At 42.0% G+C, this 16,275-nt stretch overlaps 2 protein-coding genes across 9 annotated transcripts in view; both read left to right on the top strand.

The window, feature by feature from the left end:
- The window catches only part of IL21R (interleukin 21 receptor), an 18,293-nt gene extending 16,216 nt beyond the window's left edge, over window positions 1-2,077 (top strand). For all 6 annotated transcript variants that reach the window (XM_042036982.1, XM_042036984.1, XM_042036981.1 and 3 more), the window contains one exon: window positions 228-2,077. In XM_042036982.1, coding sequence (XP_041892916.1) covers window positions 228-1,142 — 915 coding nt within the window. In that variant the 3' untranslated portion in view covers window positions 1,143-2,077. The remainder of the gene's footprint in view (window positions 1-227) is intronic.
- LOC121668820 (interleukin-9 receptor-like) lies at window positions 1,935-16,275 on the top strand. 3 transcript variants are annotated; one of them, XM_042036991.1, is made up of 10 exons: window positions 1,935-2,017; window positions 8,573-8,628; window positions 10,013-10,103; window positions 10,509-10,617; window positions 11,893-12,086; window positions 12,581-12,726; window positions 13,065-13,239; window positions 13,502-13,616; window positions 14,651-14,735; window positions 15,210-16,275. In XM_042036991.1, the coding sequence occupies exons 3-10, from the start codon at window positions 10,025-10,027 to the stop codon at window positions 15,747-15,749; spliced, it is 1,443 nt and encodes a 480-aa protein (XP_041892925.1). In that variant the 5' UTR covers window positions 1,935-2,017; window positions 8,573-8,628; window positions 10,013-10,024; the 3' UTR covers window positions 15,750-16,275. The 3 variants fall into 3 exon arrangements, with proteins under 3 accessions (XP_041892925.1, XP_041892924.1, XP_041892926.1); XM_042036990.1 differs by lacking the exons at window positions 1,935-2,017; window positions 8,573-8,628 and adding an exon at window positions 2,166-4,155; XM_042036992.1 differs by lacking the exons at window positions 1,935-2,017; window positions 8,573-8,628 and adding an exon at window positions 9,727-9,762.

The raw sequence follows: 16,275 nt of genomic DNA, 5'->3' as shown, positions 1-16,275 counted from the left end.
AAAGCCATGCAAACCTCTCAGGGCTAATTATTTTCAATTACTTCAGTTAGTTCTCCTGCAGTTGCCTGTGTCTCATAATAACAGTATCTCCTACACTGTTATATTGGAGGAGTCAGTGACTGTAGAGTTTGATTTTGCCTCTAAAAGCCTAAGAACTCTGGTTATTTCTGTGGAACTTAAAACCTAGTGATGCTAACCTCTCTCTCCCTGTGTGTCCTTTTCTGCAGAAGTGGGTTGGTGCATCCCATATGAAAATGACCTTTGATTTCTTTGAATGGGGAATAGTCCTTCCAGAAGTCCTAGAAGTTTACACGATGCATCCTTCCAACAGCACCCCACAGGAAGAGCTGCATGAGCTGAGAAAGAATCTGCCTTGCAAGCCCTCTGTGTCTTGCCTGACTGTCCCAGGTCAAGATAGCCAGTCCCTGTGGTGTAGTGTAAACAGTAGTGGTGGGACTGAGGACCAGTCATATGGGCACTTGTCAATTGATACAGTGACTGTGGCTGATGAATTTACATCTTGTAACTGCCAGTGCAGCTGTAACCATGTGTACAGGGAACATGAGCATACCAACAAGGAAGATGATAGTGCTGGAGAACCTGCTTACCCCAAGGTTAACATTGATGAGGAAGACAGAAGGATATCCAGTGACTTGCATTTGGCCGATCTGAGCACACAGGACAAAATACTTGCTTCAGGCTCTGTGTCCACAGACCACCTGAGGAGCACAAGTGTCCCAGTCAACCAACAAGGAGAAAGGGGAGTGGAAGGAGGGGTGGGGAGCATCCTAGAAGCCCTTTGCTTGCAGCCTCATCAGTGGGATTTGGAAAATTCAGGTTCTCTACCTTCTCCTGATGGTGAAAGTGTTTCTTACAGTGAAGGCTCCTATGACTTCTTCCCTCACAATACAAGGCCTGGTGATAGTTACCCTTTGATCTGTGTAGATTTGGACACTATTGACAGTGGCTTTGTGGACTCAGACTGTGGAAGTCCAGTTGACTGTGAATTTGGGGAAAACAGTCAGACCATTTGTGGTCCCATCCCTCTTGAGCAGGAGGGACAAGACTTTCCGCGGAGCTACGTCAAGCAGTGGGTCTCCTGTCGCTCTGACAGCCCTGTCAGTGGGACAGAGACAAACTAAGGCCTTTGATGTTGCCTGGAGGAGTGTGGGGCCTTTTCCATAGTGTGCCAGGAGCAAAGTGTTAGCAAAATTCAGAAGAGAAACAAAATTTACTTTGTGTAATCTCTATTGCACAAACTGAAACCTGTTAAGTCCACAGAAATATGCCTATTTCTATTGCCACTTATCCTATTAATGTCTCAAATTTGTTGTGATTGATTGTTCCTGGGTTTTGCTGGGGTTTGGGGATTTTAGAATCATAGATCAACCCTCCTTTATAATGTCAGAAAAAAAACCCAACTGTACCTTGAAAATTATTCTTTGGCTTTTGTAGATGTGCAAAATTTTTTGCAGTAACCTTATAAAGAGTACAGAACTTTAGGTTATTTTCCCTGGTATTCTCACATGACTTGAGAGTTTGGCTGTGCACGGAACCTTAGAAACATAACCCATGGCAAGCATGTTTGCTACATTAAAGTTCCCCTACCCTTTCCAAGCAACATGTGATGTTACTTTTCCTTCTACTGTCTTAGGCTCTTTAAACTCAGCTGTAGTAGTTTGTTAATTACAGAGGATTCCACACATGTCCATGGGGATCAAAACCAATTTTTATGTAATCACCACAGAAATGTGTGTGCTGGAGACCAAGCACAACTCAGGTTTCAGAAGGACTTTGCCTTTCCAGGTGGAGTCTGCAAATGAAAAGTCTTCAAAACATAAAAAATTCTAAACAAACTCTCGCTATTAGGCTTTTCTATTGAGTCAGATTCTCTCCCTGCACTTTTCAAGCACATTAATTTAGCTGCTTTTAGAGTTATGCCAAAATTACTGAAATGTTGTCCTACCTAGATATGCCTGCTACTTCTGCCTTGGACTTGCTCTGCTGCAGTTAACAGGTCAGTAACACGAATTTTGAGCAATTTCTGCTAGCTAATAAAGCCAGATATGAAACTGCACTGTAACAGTGAATCTGTTTTTCTCTGACATCTCTGTATCTCTGATTTGTTCAGGATAATTGTCTTAAAAAGTCACTGTAATACTGAAATTGAATGTGAAGACCTTCATCTTGCATAGGCATGGTGCTACTAACCCATAGGCTGCTTGGTCCAGAAGGTCGTATCTTGAGAGAACCTTTGTGGTGAACAATGCATGTTTCCAGTGTAGTAGTAATCTGTTGTTCCTATGATACCAATAAACTCTCTTCCCTCACCTCCTCCTCTTACCTGAGACTATAGGCAACCCCACAGCTCCCTAAACAGAAGAGAGCACTGTAGTAAAGAGAAGGTATTTCTTTCATAGGTGAGTGCTGGGACAGTACTGCATTGCATCCACATCCTCTGGTTTGATTGTTCAGATACGCCATGGTATCTGCTATGTTGATTTTGGACCTACATGACTTAGTTTTGCCCATGTTGTTATTATTCCCTCAATACATCCCTTGCCCAGCAGTTTCCTGGGTACTGCTCTAAGATATATTAGCTTCTTTGGTCTTCCCTCCTTATCTTCCATTTTTCTTGTCATCTGCTGTGATTAAGCCATGGGAGGTGTTGTCTTCCTGTGCTGATGCATCTTCCCTGCTGCTCTACTGGTCCCTCACAGGCCCTCCACAAGGGGCGATCCTCTGCTGCCAACTCCACTGCCCTGATGAGCTGGCTGCCCCACACTGTCCTACAAGGGCTGCTTGCATGATGATCATGTTGATGCAAATGTGTACTGGGCAGAAGCATTTCTGATGGTCTCAACACAAACTTCTGCAGCTTCATCTCACAGCTATTTTGACTTCAGAAACTACACTGTGCTAACTGAGCCCACGCTGCTTAAGGGAGAAACTCGCTTGTTTTTCTGGGGCCCTTTATATCTCAGTTCTGTGTGCTCTTTGTTTCCGTTTGTATTGATGGCCCCAGAACTGCTGAAGGAGCTGTTTCTGTTATTGGAACACACTCTGGCTGTACATCTGATAGAAGTGGTGGTTTGCTGTTATGTTCAGCTGGAAGTTATCTCTGTTTACCCTAGGAGGCAGACTTCACGAACAAGTGTGCGGCACAAGGGTATTAAAGTAAGGGAAGTTGTTCCCTTTGAAGCAAGCTGTAACAATTAAGCTTTTGGTCAGTGAGTTGTCACTGTGTTTGTGGAGGGGTTTGAGGTGGGGGGTTTTCAGTGCCTCTTATGAGCAAACTGCAAATGTCCCTGATCTAGCATTCTAATTTGGAAGTTTTTTTTCCCCCAGGAATGATAGGGTCAAAAAGCAGGTACTGGGAGAAGCACCACAATCTGTTCTGACGTACCAATTTGGAAATGTCCATCTACATTTCTGCATGGCCCTTGTCTCCCTGTCTGTTGGCCCCAGAAGCTGATATTGACACTGTTATTCAGCCTGTTCTTCGACTGCTTCTCTCTGTTCTCTGGCACTAGACTCATGTACAGGACTGACTTGATGCCTTCTGGCTGTAACACTGCCATTGCATCATTGCAGCTGGGCATGGGAAAATCTGTTCCTTATAGGAACTCTAGGACCAGGACAAGGAAGCACTGCAATGCTTGTTTGCCTTTGCTTCCAGAGCTGCCCTTTGAGCACAGTGCAGCAATTGGCTGTGGAAGAAGTACAGGATAGGGCAGCTCGGGGGTGCTGCAGGGCTCTGAGCACAGCTGGGCACAGGTCTTGGGTGGAAGCAGTTTTGCCCCACATTCAGACAGCACTAGGAAATTACTTTAAGTCGCTTAGAAAGCTCTTTTGTTGGCCTATTTATATAAAAGTTGCAAGCAGATACTTTTCTATTTGGCAAATTACTTGGCCTTTTAAATGTTAACCCTTTAGGAGAAATTCCTGTTTCTCCATGACTAATGAGAAATTACATATACAGTTACTTTAACTCAATCTGATAATCGGAGTAGTTTTTCATTGGTTCTTGAGATTATCTTCAAAATCAGGCGCAGTAAGCTCTGCTTTATTATGCCACTGCTGCTACTGCCTGATCATCAAACCACACTATCAAGGGACAGAAGCAGTGTGAAAAGCGACATTTCTTTTGAGCCGGTAAGACAGTTTAACGTATTTCTGTTCTATGCATTCCAGTATGTAATGTTAGGGGACATCTACTGAGCTAAAATATTGAAAAATATTTTCTTTATGTAAATGTGGAATTCTATATTGTTTCTTGAACTAGGAACCTAGAACAAAAGAATGACCAGAAGTGTCTTTGCGCTTTTGTTCTGATAGTTTGCTGAGCACAAAGTAACACTATTGCATTAATTCTGATGGATTGCGCTTGAAAGAAGGACCGTCTTGAACAAAGTGCTCCCTCTGATTGCAAGAGATGAATGTAAAGGAATCCAGCCAAAATAGTCCTCAGTGTTTTACTTTTTTAGGTGCCAGTGTCCTGCCTTCTGTAGTGCCTGTTGGTGCTGCCTGGGGAAGAGATGTACGCAAAGGAAGGGATTATGGCCAAGGGAGAGCAGGTCATTTATAACTAGTTGCTAAGATGTAAGGAACAGAAACTGAGCATTCAAGGGTCCAGGTCTGCTGTGTCTGCTCCCACTGTGCACCACTTGTTGTATCATAGAATCCTGGAATGGCTTTGGTTAGAAGGGATCTTGAAACCCTCTGCCATGGACCTCAACACCTTCCGCTAGAGCAGGTTGCTCCAAGCCCCATCCAAGCTGGCCTGGAAGACCTCCAGGGATGGGGTAGGGATGTCTTTTCTGGACAGCCTGTGCTAGTGTCTCATTGACCTCACAGGGAAAAATTTCTGCCCAGTACCCCATGTAACCCTGCCCTCTGCTTGTTGGAAGCCATTCCCCCTTGCCCCATGACTACATGTCCATCTCCAGCTTTCTTATACCTCTTTTATGTACTGGAAGGGGCTCTAAATTCTCCCTGGAGCCTTCTCTTCTCCAAGCTGACCAAGCCCAGCTCTCTCATCCTATTTCCATAGCAGAGGGGCTCCAGTTCTCTGATCATCTTTGTGGCTTCCTCCAGACTTGCTCTAGCAACTCCATGTCTTTCTTATGTTGAAGACCCCAGAACTGGACACAGTACTGCAAGTGGGGGTCTCACAAGCGCAGAGTAGAGAGGTAGAATCCCCTCCCTTAACGTGCTGGTCATGCTGCTTTTGATGAAGTCCAGGATATGACGGGCTTTCTGGGCTGCAAGCATGCATTGCTAGATCATGTCGAGTGTCTTGTTAACATCAGTATCTTGCTCTGGAAGTGAGAATGAACAAAATACATTTTGAAAGAGTCCAGAGCCACTGCCAAATCAGAGCCTGAAGCTTCTGACTTCCTCTAAGATTTAGGTGAGCGTAAAAAACCATGTGAATGAGCTGCAACAAGAAAAAATTACACAGATTAAGAAATATACTTTATATAAAAGTTATGTCAGAAGCGGAATAAAACCTAGGACTCCTGGCTGGCTGCTGTGGTCTGGCACATAATATCACATGTATCAAAGGATACCCAAGCATGTTGAAGAATCTTATGCATACATCTCCACGTGAAATCCTTGCTCATGCTCTTATATGATACTTCATGTTTTATCAGGCCTTTGTAAACCTGATCTTACTTGTAGTCATCCAAAAGTCAGAGACACAAAGATCTTTTTTGTGTTCATCCCTTTGAGCCCATTACGTTTATCTGTACAATTCTTCTATCTTTCTCTATCTCATCAAGCACAAGTTTCTTGTCCCCACTTTTAAAGTCACTGACAGACTCTTCTTGTCCTCTTGTCATCTCTCACTTCCCCATCTGGAAGTTAACTCTATGATGTCAGCTCCCACCTCCCACTAGATCATTAAATCTACTTCTCCTAATCATCCTCCATGCTACTGCTTACACATTGAAGGCACTGCTTACAATTCTCCTGGGCTACATCAACCTCATTCTTCAAGTCTCCCTGTAAAGGTCTGCTTTACAGAGTTTCTAAAACCTAGATGATATCTGGGCTACCCACATGCTGACACTGTGTTGTCAACTGCTTGTACTACTTCCCCTCTCAGTGGTATCCATCAAATAATTTATTTTACCTTACAAATTCTTACAAGAAAATGTTTTTTTATTATGTGTTCAACTGGACCCCAAATTGGGAAGTTAACAGGTTTAGCAATAACAGTCAATCATCTGTCTTTCTATTAATAAGCAGTTGAGAGCATTTGGAAAATGTGTTGTACAAATTCTGGTTAAAATTACTTAAAATTGCTTTTGGGAAGTGGAGGCAGGAACCACAGGAGGGGAGGGGAAAGGCACAGCTCATTTCCTCGAGAAGAAAACAGGCAGAAACATACAGAAAGGATGGAACCACCATTGCAACCAGCTTGAGACCACCTTGGAAATCAAGGTCACTACCACCTCCTGGTGCCAATCGATTGCTGGCAACATACCTGGTGTATCATTTCAGGGCATCATCTCAGACATTTTGTCTCTCCCCTGCAGAGCGAAGGTGGTTCTCCCTTCTTGACACTACGGCTTTTCTGCCTTCACCCACAACTTTGCAGTGTTGCAGAAACTGGACATTAGAACACAAGAAAGCAGCAAGCAGTCTGGTCCCCAAGACATCTGACTAAGAAGTTGATTTGTCTTCCACTGCTAGCATCTGCTAGCATCAGCTGTGCTGCTAGAACTGGACTTCCATCTGAGCTAATAGGATTTTTTATTCTTTTTAAGATACCTAACCAAGATCTATAGACTACAGGTCTTGCATATGTTTAGGCAAGAGGTTTCAGCAATAAAGATAGATCCCTTTTGTACAAATTCTTCACTTGTTTCTGCCTAATTGTATCTACCTTCAGTGTCCAGCTACTGGATTCTTTCCATTTCTCTCTTGTAGATTTAAAAAAGAAAAAAAGAAAAGAAAATATTTTTCTCCTACCTGAAATGATCTTCTCATGTAAGATACTTATGGCTGGTGTGAAATGACTACTTAGCCTTTCCTTCGCTTAAGTTAAAGAGATTCACTTGGTCTTTAATTGTTGATTTCTGAGTAAAGTTCTCCAGGACTATATTGTTCTTATAGCCCTTTTCAGAACCATTTTCATATTGACAGCAATTTTTTTTAAAGTGTTGATTCCAACAGAAGAAACTAATTAATGGTGTTAAAAATGCTACGTGTAGCTGCAATAACTTTTCTTTTAATTAATATATATCCACAGTCTGTATGTTAGCTCCTCTAATTGCATTAATGTGCTGCAGAATCTCACTCAGCTGGTTATGTGCTATTTCCTGAAGTTATTTTTTGATAAGTCTTTCAGAATTCAGTGTTACATGGCCTACTTATGACTAACATTTATGGCTTCTAACACAAAAATTTGCATTTAAACATGTTGTATTTGTTTCCAGGTGAGCTAGAGAGCCAGAAATATCTGCCACATTTCAAACATTGCACAACTGAACAAAGAACTACTTGGGGGGGGGGGGGGGCACGGAGGGGTTTATCAAATTAGTAGCAATTACCTGGAAACGTTCTGTCCTGGTTTACTTATCTTGACCTCAGTTTGTTTATTTGTTTGTGTGCCTGAACAAGTTCTTGTAAGCATATGTATAATTCTACTTAATGCAGCTCTCTCTATTTCATATTTAGTCAGTATTACTGTATTTATCACAGGGATCATAAGCAAACCTGATTAGAATGATAAGCAGGAGAGGCTTCATGCCTCCCAGCCTCCCTCAGCTAAAATCAGCTAATGGTGACACTTCCTCTCGACAACCCCCACTCTGAAGAAAGTCTGCAGCAAAACAGGATATTTATGAAAAACCCGTAAATGAAGAGGTGGTGAAGTAAAAGCCAGAAATACTCCTTTTCTCTTGATCAGTTCCTGAAACATCGTAATTATTTTACAATTTAATTCAGACAAGGGACACTATAGGCAGGCATAATCACATGCAAGAAGTTATACGTGGATGCTGCTGTCTAGCTTTGTGAAATTCATGACTGGAAGGATATTCTTGGTCATGGATCAGATAATTTAATCTCCTCAATAAAACAATCCTAATGATTATTATTAATCCTAATGATTACATTACAGTCCTTGCTAAGCATAGGCTTTTTCTTGCTCACTTCTATTCAAGACTTCTTCAGACTCTTTGTTGGTTAGAAGTCACAATCTTATTCTATAGCCAGGCTATATCCGCTTGGTCCTGTGCTAATGCTGTACTTATTGTTTCTCCTATGCTGACACTCTTCTCCTTTTCCCCAAGTTCTTCTGAAAGAGAGATCATAATCTCTGGCAAGTTTTGTTTGGTATTTTTTTCTTTTTTCTTTTTTTTTCTGATAATAACTAACTCAGGCTCTTTTGAGACAGAACATTACCCCACCCTCTTGCTACCCCAGCTGTAAAGCTCAGTTCAGTGTCTGTGCAAACATTGTTCCTTCAATTTTTTTTTAATTTTTCAAGAAACTGTTTTTGTTTATACTGATTAGTGGTCTCTGTCTACAAACTCACTCCAAGTTTTCTGGGTTTCAGGCTCCTTGGAGCAGCACTCTCCTTGCAGTGGTGCTGGGCTCATTTGCTCTGTTCAGGTAACAGCAAATAATGCAAACTGGAAACACCTTTTTGAAACACCACATATTGCTGAATAGATCAGGTCCATATTCTTCATATTAAGTGTATTCTTCATATTAAGTGCCATAAAATCATCAAATCAGAAACTTTTAGTGAAAAAGTATAATTTCAAATTAAAACTTCATCAGGAGACAATTCAGAGAATGGAATTTTTTGTTAAAAAGAAAGAGAGTGAGCCCAGCATAACCTTGTAGAAATATAGTGTTCCATATTGCAGAAGATACACTTCGATCATCCTTACATAACCCTTCAGGATTAGAATGCTCAGAGACAAACATGCTCTATTGCTATGATTCTCTCCAAGTATCTGGTTTTGACTATGGTCAGAAACAGGATTTGGGGAAGCATGAACATTGGTTCCAACCCACTGTGGCTCTCTGCTGCTCTTAAACTGTCATGAACCAGATGACAAAAATGCAGGAAGAAGGAAAGAAGGACCCACACCTTCTCCCACCCTCAATCAAATTGCAGGAATTGTAGATTTCCTTTCAGGCAGCTGGTGCTTTAGTGCAAAGTACTATTTACTGCCATAAGAAGAACAGTTCCTATAGAAGAAATGATACAGCTGAGTTGTTGCCCTCTCTGACAGATTCAAGATCAGCTTTTGTCAGGCTGGCAGAAGACTGCAGCTAATGCTTTGTCTTGGGGTGACCTTATGATGTGTATCCCATACTGCTGCCCATGCCCAGAAATTAATTCCTGTGCCTTTCTATGCCTCTAAACTGAGCCTGAGAGGGGGAAGGAAAAAACTGAGCAAAACTTTTTCAAAGCAGTTTGCAGTTTGTTCAAGGTCACACACAGATAGCAATTTGTTTCCCAGCTGTGGCAGGGGAGGGAGGAAGCACCCGGCTGGCTGCTCCCAGGACAGTTTTTTTGGCCAGTGGTTCAGCTGCTTTGTTCTCCGGAGAGAGACTGAAAGTTGAATTTTTCCTTCTCCGGAATTTCGGATTTTCTCCCTTTTCTACTGGACTGCTTGATTGCTGTAACATCAGAACCCATTGGGAGGACTTTCCACCGGGCACAGAGGGCCTGGCCCTGGCCCAAGCCCCAGCTCTGAGGAGACCAAAGGGAGGACTCTAACGCTTTCCCAGGTTTTTCCTCTACAGCGAAAGATTTTACCATTTAACATTATTTTCCTTTCCCGTGTGTCTGTTAAATAAATGGTTTTATCTTCTTCACTTTCCTTCAAGGAAAATATATTTTTTCCCGAACCTGGTGGGGGAGGGGTGATTGTGCCTTTTCTCAGAGGGTATATTTCTAAATTTGGCCAAACCAGAACCAATCTTCAATCTGCTGGTAGAAATACTGACAAAACTGCTCTTAACAATGATTCTGTTTTAGATACTATCTGGAATGGGAGGAGTTGTGTGGCAGTTGGGCCTCCAGCTGTGCATTGCTGCTGCACTGGTCTTTGGTGGAGGAAGAAGGAGAGGTAAGAGGAGATCTGGAATAGGTCCACTGTACAAAGACAGGTACACGCCTGTGCTAATTTTCCATTCACAGACCCTTCAGTATGCAATACAAGATCCTGTGACTGCCCTTTCCCAGGTCCCAGGAACCAGTACAGCTGGCTGGCAATGCCAGGCTTAGGGGACTAAGCACATACTGTAAAAGCTGGGCACCAGAAAAAGTGTAGCCACTGCCCAAGGTCCCTGCTCTAAGATCTCACATTCATCTCATGGAGTGAAGTGTGTTACAACAGAATAACAACATGATGAGGAAGATTAGATGCAGTGTCAGCAAAGGAAGTAGCAGCAAGTAATGCATTTATTTGATGTACTGAGCCGGGCATCATCCAGTGATACATGAATCCAGTTCTGGTCTCCTTTCTCTGCAGAGCTCTCTGGCAGCCTGAGCTGCCTGAATAACTACGTGACTACTGTGAGCTGCATGTGGGTAACGGAGAAGCCCATGGGTGATGGACCTTTCCACCTGCATTTCACCAAGTAAGACACCAAGAGCTGTCTGTGGCAGCCCCAGCCCTGCATGGGCAGGACAGCACTGAGAAGCAGAGATGGGGCCCAGCTGTGGGCTTTGCTCCCTCCACAGCAGACCTGTGGCACAGCTAGTTCTGCCACCCCATCATTCCAGACGTGGGCCGCCTCAGAAGCTGCTCTCTTTTGTGGTCCTGCAGCCTCAGGGGCTGCTGCAAAGGTCCACCACATATGGCTGCATGATCTATCAGCTATGGGCTCTCCATCTGTTCAGAGAACCCTTCTGGCAGGCATCTCAGCGCAGAGAACCTTCCCTTCCAGCCTCTGGTCCCCATGACCTGGGAACTTCCAGAGCCCATCCTACATAAAGCTGCCTAACCAACTTCTAATAATTTCTTTCCTTTTTGCCTAGAAATTAAACACTTAATGGTTTAATCTATGTTAGTAAATATATAAATACAAGTCCACTGAGTTATAAGCTTTAATAGGAGATTTAGAATATTATCTGAATAGTTTTTCTTCTAATAGAAGAAACTGGATAAATAGTTTGCTAACTAATAGGATAATTTAAGATGAATATGTTTAGGTTATGTAGTAACATTGTCTTGACCACCAGTAACTACTACATGAGGGTAAGCCACTCTGACATTAGATGCCTCACATTCTGCTACAGTTGAGTAAAAAATAGCCTAACTCTTATTAACACTGGATTTTATACTCTTATTAATAATACTCTTATTAATACAGAAAGATGGGCAAGCTGATAAACTGCTCTTCCAGTTTCTTGTGGGATCACATGCAATGTGAAAAAATTACCAATAAATGGCTAAACCACACAAAGACAAACCAACTTCCAACACGTTTTGCTGTCAGTACTGGTTTGTTTGTAGTGAAAGAGGACTCAATGTACAGCTTATTGTTACCTCCGTGCTATGCACTTGTAACCAACTGTCCATCTACTCCTTCCCCCCTACCCACCTGCTTTCCTGCAGTGACAGCAGCTCTCTCAGAGGGAGCAGGGAACAGCTATTGGGTGCTGTGTACAACTTGTGTGAGATCTAGTGCTCTCAGCAGTAAGGTTATGAAGGTTATGAAGGTGCCTCCTTCCTCCCTATCCAGCCCTGCCATCCCGCCAGCTTTTGGATTGCTGGTTTGCTTGCTGTCTGCACTAAATAGGTTCATGGTCTTCCAGAGTGTTGTGGTGTGCTAAGCTGCCACACATCCATAAACTGAAAAGCACTTAATTGTATGACTTAAAAGAAACTTTCAGCCTTTTTATTCTTCTAGCCTCTGGTCAAAGGGCCACAACGCCAGCTGCAAACTGACTGCCACAGCGAGCACACAGAATCAGTACCACTGCACAATTCATTTAGCCAACCAGATCTTGGAAACAGATGGTTATAGAGTCTCTCTCCAAGGAAACTTTTTTGGACATAATCACACATACATGACCTTTCCAGAGTACAATCCCCGCAAACACAGTAAGTATGAACCAGGGCAGCTGTGAGCTCAGGCTCTGCCCAGAAGCTCCAGGATAGGTCTGATATGCTGTCTAACAAAGGATGTCTCAAAGATAGCAAGTGAAAACAATGAAAACAAGCAAGACTGCCCATCCCCAGAGAGTGCACTGTGTGAACTGCACCAGTAAGGATGCAGTCACTGAGTCTCTCCATCCTGACTTTTCCCAGACTTCAGAGAGGGCTGGCTCTGGAGCACCATTCAAGAATACTTCTCATCTGCATCATGTTTTCTTGTGCCCTGGGTAATTTGCAATTGGATTGCCTCAATGAGTTATCATTAATTTACATCAGATCTGTAGCTGTTCCGATCCTGTAAGCTAATTTGGTCTACTGCTAGTGTTAGTATCCCTCTTTAGACCCAGCTTTATCTTCCATGACTTCAGTCACCCTAATATCATGCATTTTCTTTTGTGGTGTCCCAAATACCATGAAAAAAACTCCTCCTCTATTTGCAGTAAAACTTGATCCACCTTTGGACATCCAGAGCAACACCACTGCCAGCAAGTGCCAGATATGGTGGAGTGTATGGAATGTGCCTTGGTACCTCGCTGAAATTCTCCAATATGAGTTGCAGTATAAGGAGTACAGCATGTCCTGGGAGGTAACTGGATGAGGCATATGGTGATCCTGCCTTGTTCTTTGGGTACAACGGCCTTGCCACTCAGCTCAGGGCTCTCCACTAGGTGACTTAAGCCGGCCTTTCTAGTTTCCTATATTAAGGCTGAGAGATTTTACATAAAACATCAATACTGAAGTTCAATAACTCTTCCTCATGAACCCTGCAGAAGTCATCCATCATCATGTAGGCCCTCTTCTTGCATCTAAGAAAAGAAAATCTGGAAAAGAAAAGAGAAGGGAAAAAACAACAAAAAAAGAGTATTTAAAAGACTATCCTTTTGCCCAGTCTCATTAACAGCAATGCTTTGTAATACTTTGCAGGTTGCATTGAACAAGACACTACCCAGTTCACTGCCACAGGTTGAAATTGAAGCCACAGAGCTCCGCAGTGGCATTGCTTATGCTGCAAGAGTTCGCTGCAAAGTTTCTGAAAATGAGAATTCATACCACAGTCAGTGGAGTGAGTGGAGCCAGACAACACTGTTTCAAAGAGCAGGTACAAAGAATGTTGTTTTCATCTTATTTCATTTCTTTTCATGTCCATGTTCCAAAAAAAAAAAAAAAGAAGAAGGTACATGGTAAAATGAAGCTTTTCAAATCAGAACTAGCTTTATTCAAATATTCATAGCCAAATTACTTTCCTTAAGGCCTTTAGCTACAAATGAAAAGCTGTTTCATTTGTAGTGCTTGGTTATTTGGGGTTCTATCTTGACTTCCAGAATTTTTATTAAAAATTTTTGTGCTGATTCTTTTCCTAGATGTCCCAAAATTCTCTGAAAAGATTCTAAATACCAAAACTATGCAGTTCTTATTAATTCCTCTGAGTTTTGGCACTCTACTGTATTTATTCTGGAACTGCAAGATTTCCTCAAGGTATGTGATTTTCATTAAGTTTCCCTTGATATTTATGGCCTGAAAAGGGTAAATCAAGACTCATTATACCCCTTTTCCTTCCTGTTTCTGCTGCACAAACTCAGTCATTTCCAAAAGGTCTTTTGACAATATTGGAACATGCCACGTTCCTTGGCTGGTGATAGTTAATGACCCACTATACAGTCCTTAAGGAGACCAAAGTACCTTTGGGACTCCCAAATTCGGCTACAGCCCAAGGATGATGGTCTCTTGGAGTTAAAGAAATTTAAGCCCATGGAAATTTTTGAAGTTTCATGTAGATAAATTAAAAGTGCAAGTACACAGCAATCCATAAAGGTGGTTAAACTGATGTCAATGTTAAGCTACTTGTTACATTCCTGGCAGGAGTCAGTAGGTAAAATACCAATATAGGCAAATTAAACTGACTCCAATTCATTTGAGACCATGTTGTACAGAGAAAAAAGTGGTTTTAGAACCTTGGTTCAACCATCCTCTGCAATTTTTTACGCTGGCAGAGCATAGGTAAATCTCCTACTACTGCTTTCTTTTTTGCCTTGACATACATTATTATGCTCCATATACACATCATTCTTAGAGAAACAGAATACATGATGTCCATGCAATAAAATATTTTTACAGGATAGACTCTATTAAAGGGCAAGGATGTCTGCAAGAATTTCTCTGTTTAAATGTAATGAAACTAGAACTCTTTAAAACACTTTCAGAAACAGTGGTTTAGATCAAGTAAGATGATAAACAAACGCTTAAACAGCTCAGTGCATATAATGAGTAATAGACTAGTATATTAAGTTTGTTGCATATTCCTAAGAAACTTACGGGAGTGTGCTTCAGCTTAAACATTAAATGCATGCACAGGTGGCAGACAAGCAGTTGCATGAGAAGTCAGAAATTATGATGAGTGGGCTTCTTGTGCAATCTTACTAACATAAGTGTGTGGGGGGGTTCATCTAACCAGTATCATGGAGACAAAATACAGAAAAACTGTCCCTTTAAGTGTTGTTTTCTCACTTCAGGGCAAAAAGCCTCACCTGCTTTAGCATTCCCACGCCAGCTGCTTTCTTTCAGCCACTCTATAGTTTGCACAATGGGAATTTTAAGGTAAGAAATAAATTTCACTTCTTTCTTATGACCCTCAGTTCATGACAGGAGGATTTTTTTTTTTCTGGGATTAATCGTTCTAGCAGAATTACATGGTTCTGATCTTCCTGAGAGTTTATAGTTTCACCGTTTCCTGCTTCCACATTCCAGCTAACCACCAGAGCTTCTGTCCAGCTTCTTGCTCCTTAGAAGTGGAGCTCCTCCAGTGACTCCCAGCTCAGACTGAATGCAAAAGGTGCACCCTTTCAAAACCAAAGAAATACCAGCAGCTTGCATTATATTCTGGTGGTGTAATCTTGTAAAAATTCTTGTAAAATTTTGTGGAATTAGCAGCTAGGTTTTTTATCCTATTACTCTAACTTAGCCTGTTGGATTTACACTAAACATTTGGGTTATTGCGCCAAAGCCATAAAGAAAGAAGAGTTATTTTGGAATAATTGCAAAATGACCCCACCTTACTGATGTTTTCATTAGGAGTGGGTTGGACCAAACGAGGCTTGTAGCCAACTTGAAAGAGAAGAGGCCAGCAATTCAAGCAAAGTGAATGCAGATAGAATTTCTGATCCAAACACCCAAGAACTGATTTCCCAAATCTCATTGAAACCTACAGAAAGCACAGTTCTGGTTACTGCAGAAGAGAACTTTGAATTTACCTTGGGTCCAAGCCAGCAGTATGTCCCCAGCAGGTACATAAGAGCAGAAGAGATTGAGTTGAGGCCAGGACTATTGTTTGCACCAAGCCATGATGATGATACCATTGGCCTGAAAATCTCTGAAATAATTAAAGACAACCTTGAGAGCCCTAGTGTTGGAAAGAATTATCCCTCTCACTCACAGCATGGAAAGGATGACTTTCTCATGCTTCAAGAATCCTTGGGGATAGCAGATGTGTCCTTCAGTGGTAGTGACTATTGTACTTTGTGTGACAATGATACCACAGGAGGTTTGATTCCTGCTGAACTACTGAAGCTTTCTAATGGTAATAGTCGTGTTAAACACCAGAAAGATCAGTGACCTTCCGTGAGGAATACTGCCTATGAAGTTCCTTGTGCTCTCAGATCACCTCCCAACACTGTCCTTCCAAGCAGCTTAAATGGTGACTGTGCAAACAGTTTCTAACATGTATGATTTAAAAATAAATCCTCAATTTGTGTACTTCAGAAGAAGATTATGACTAAGTCCTCTGTCTAGCAAATACTCCCACTAAAGGCATGGCAAAGCCTGACTCCAGCACCATTTGCGGTCCCAGAGACACACGACTATGCTCTTCCCTACATTAACCTCCTGGCTGCAAGATCCAGTAACCCTCTTGTCTAAGGAGGAAGCAGCAGACCTGCTGTTTTCCTCAGGAAGAGCTATTGGAATTGTGTGCCTCTTGGAAGCAGAAATATTTGCAATGTGATGAGCCATGATTGAAACTCCATCATTTTGTAAAAACTATGCATGATTTTTCATAAAATAATGAGAAACTATTTTTGCTTAAGAAGGAAATTCTGCTTCTTATTATGATATTGATGAATTAAAAGAGTTCCTGATTTGA

The sequence above is a fragment of the Corvus kubaryi genome, unplaced genomic scaffold, assembly GCF_017639235.1.
Source record: "Corvus kubaryi isolate FWS band 111438036 unplaced genomic scaffold, C.kubaryi_AGA036_p1.0 37387, whole genome shotgun sequence".
NCBI classification, from domain to species: Eukaryota; Metazoa; Chordata; class Aves; order Passeriformes; family Corvidae; genus Corvus; species Corvus kubaryi.
Note: the sequence above shows the minus strand (reverse complement) of the source record. Positions and strands in the feature narration are given on the sequence as shown.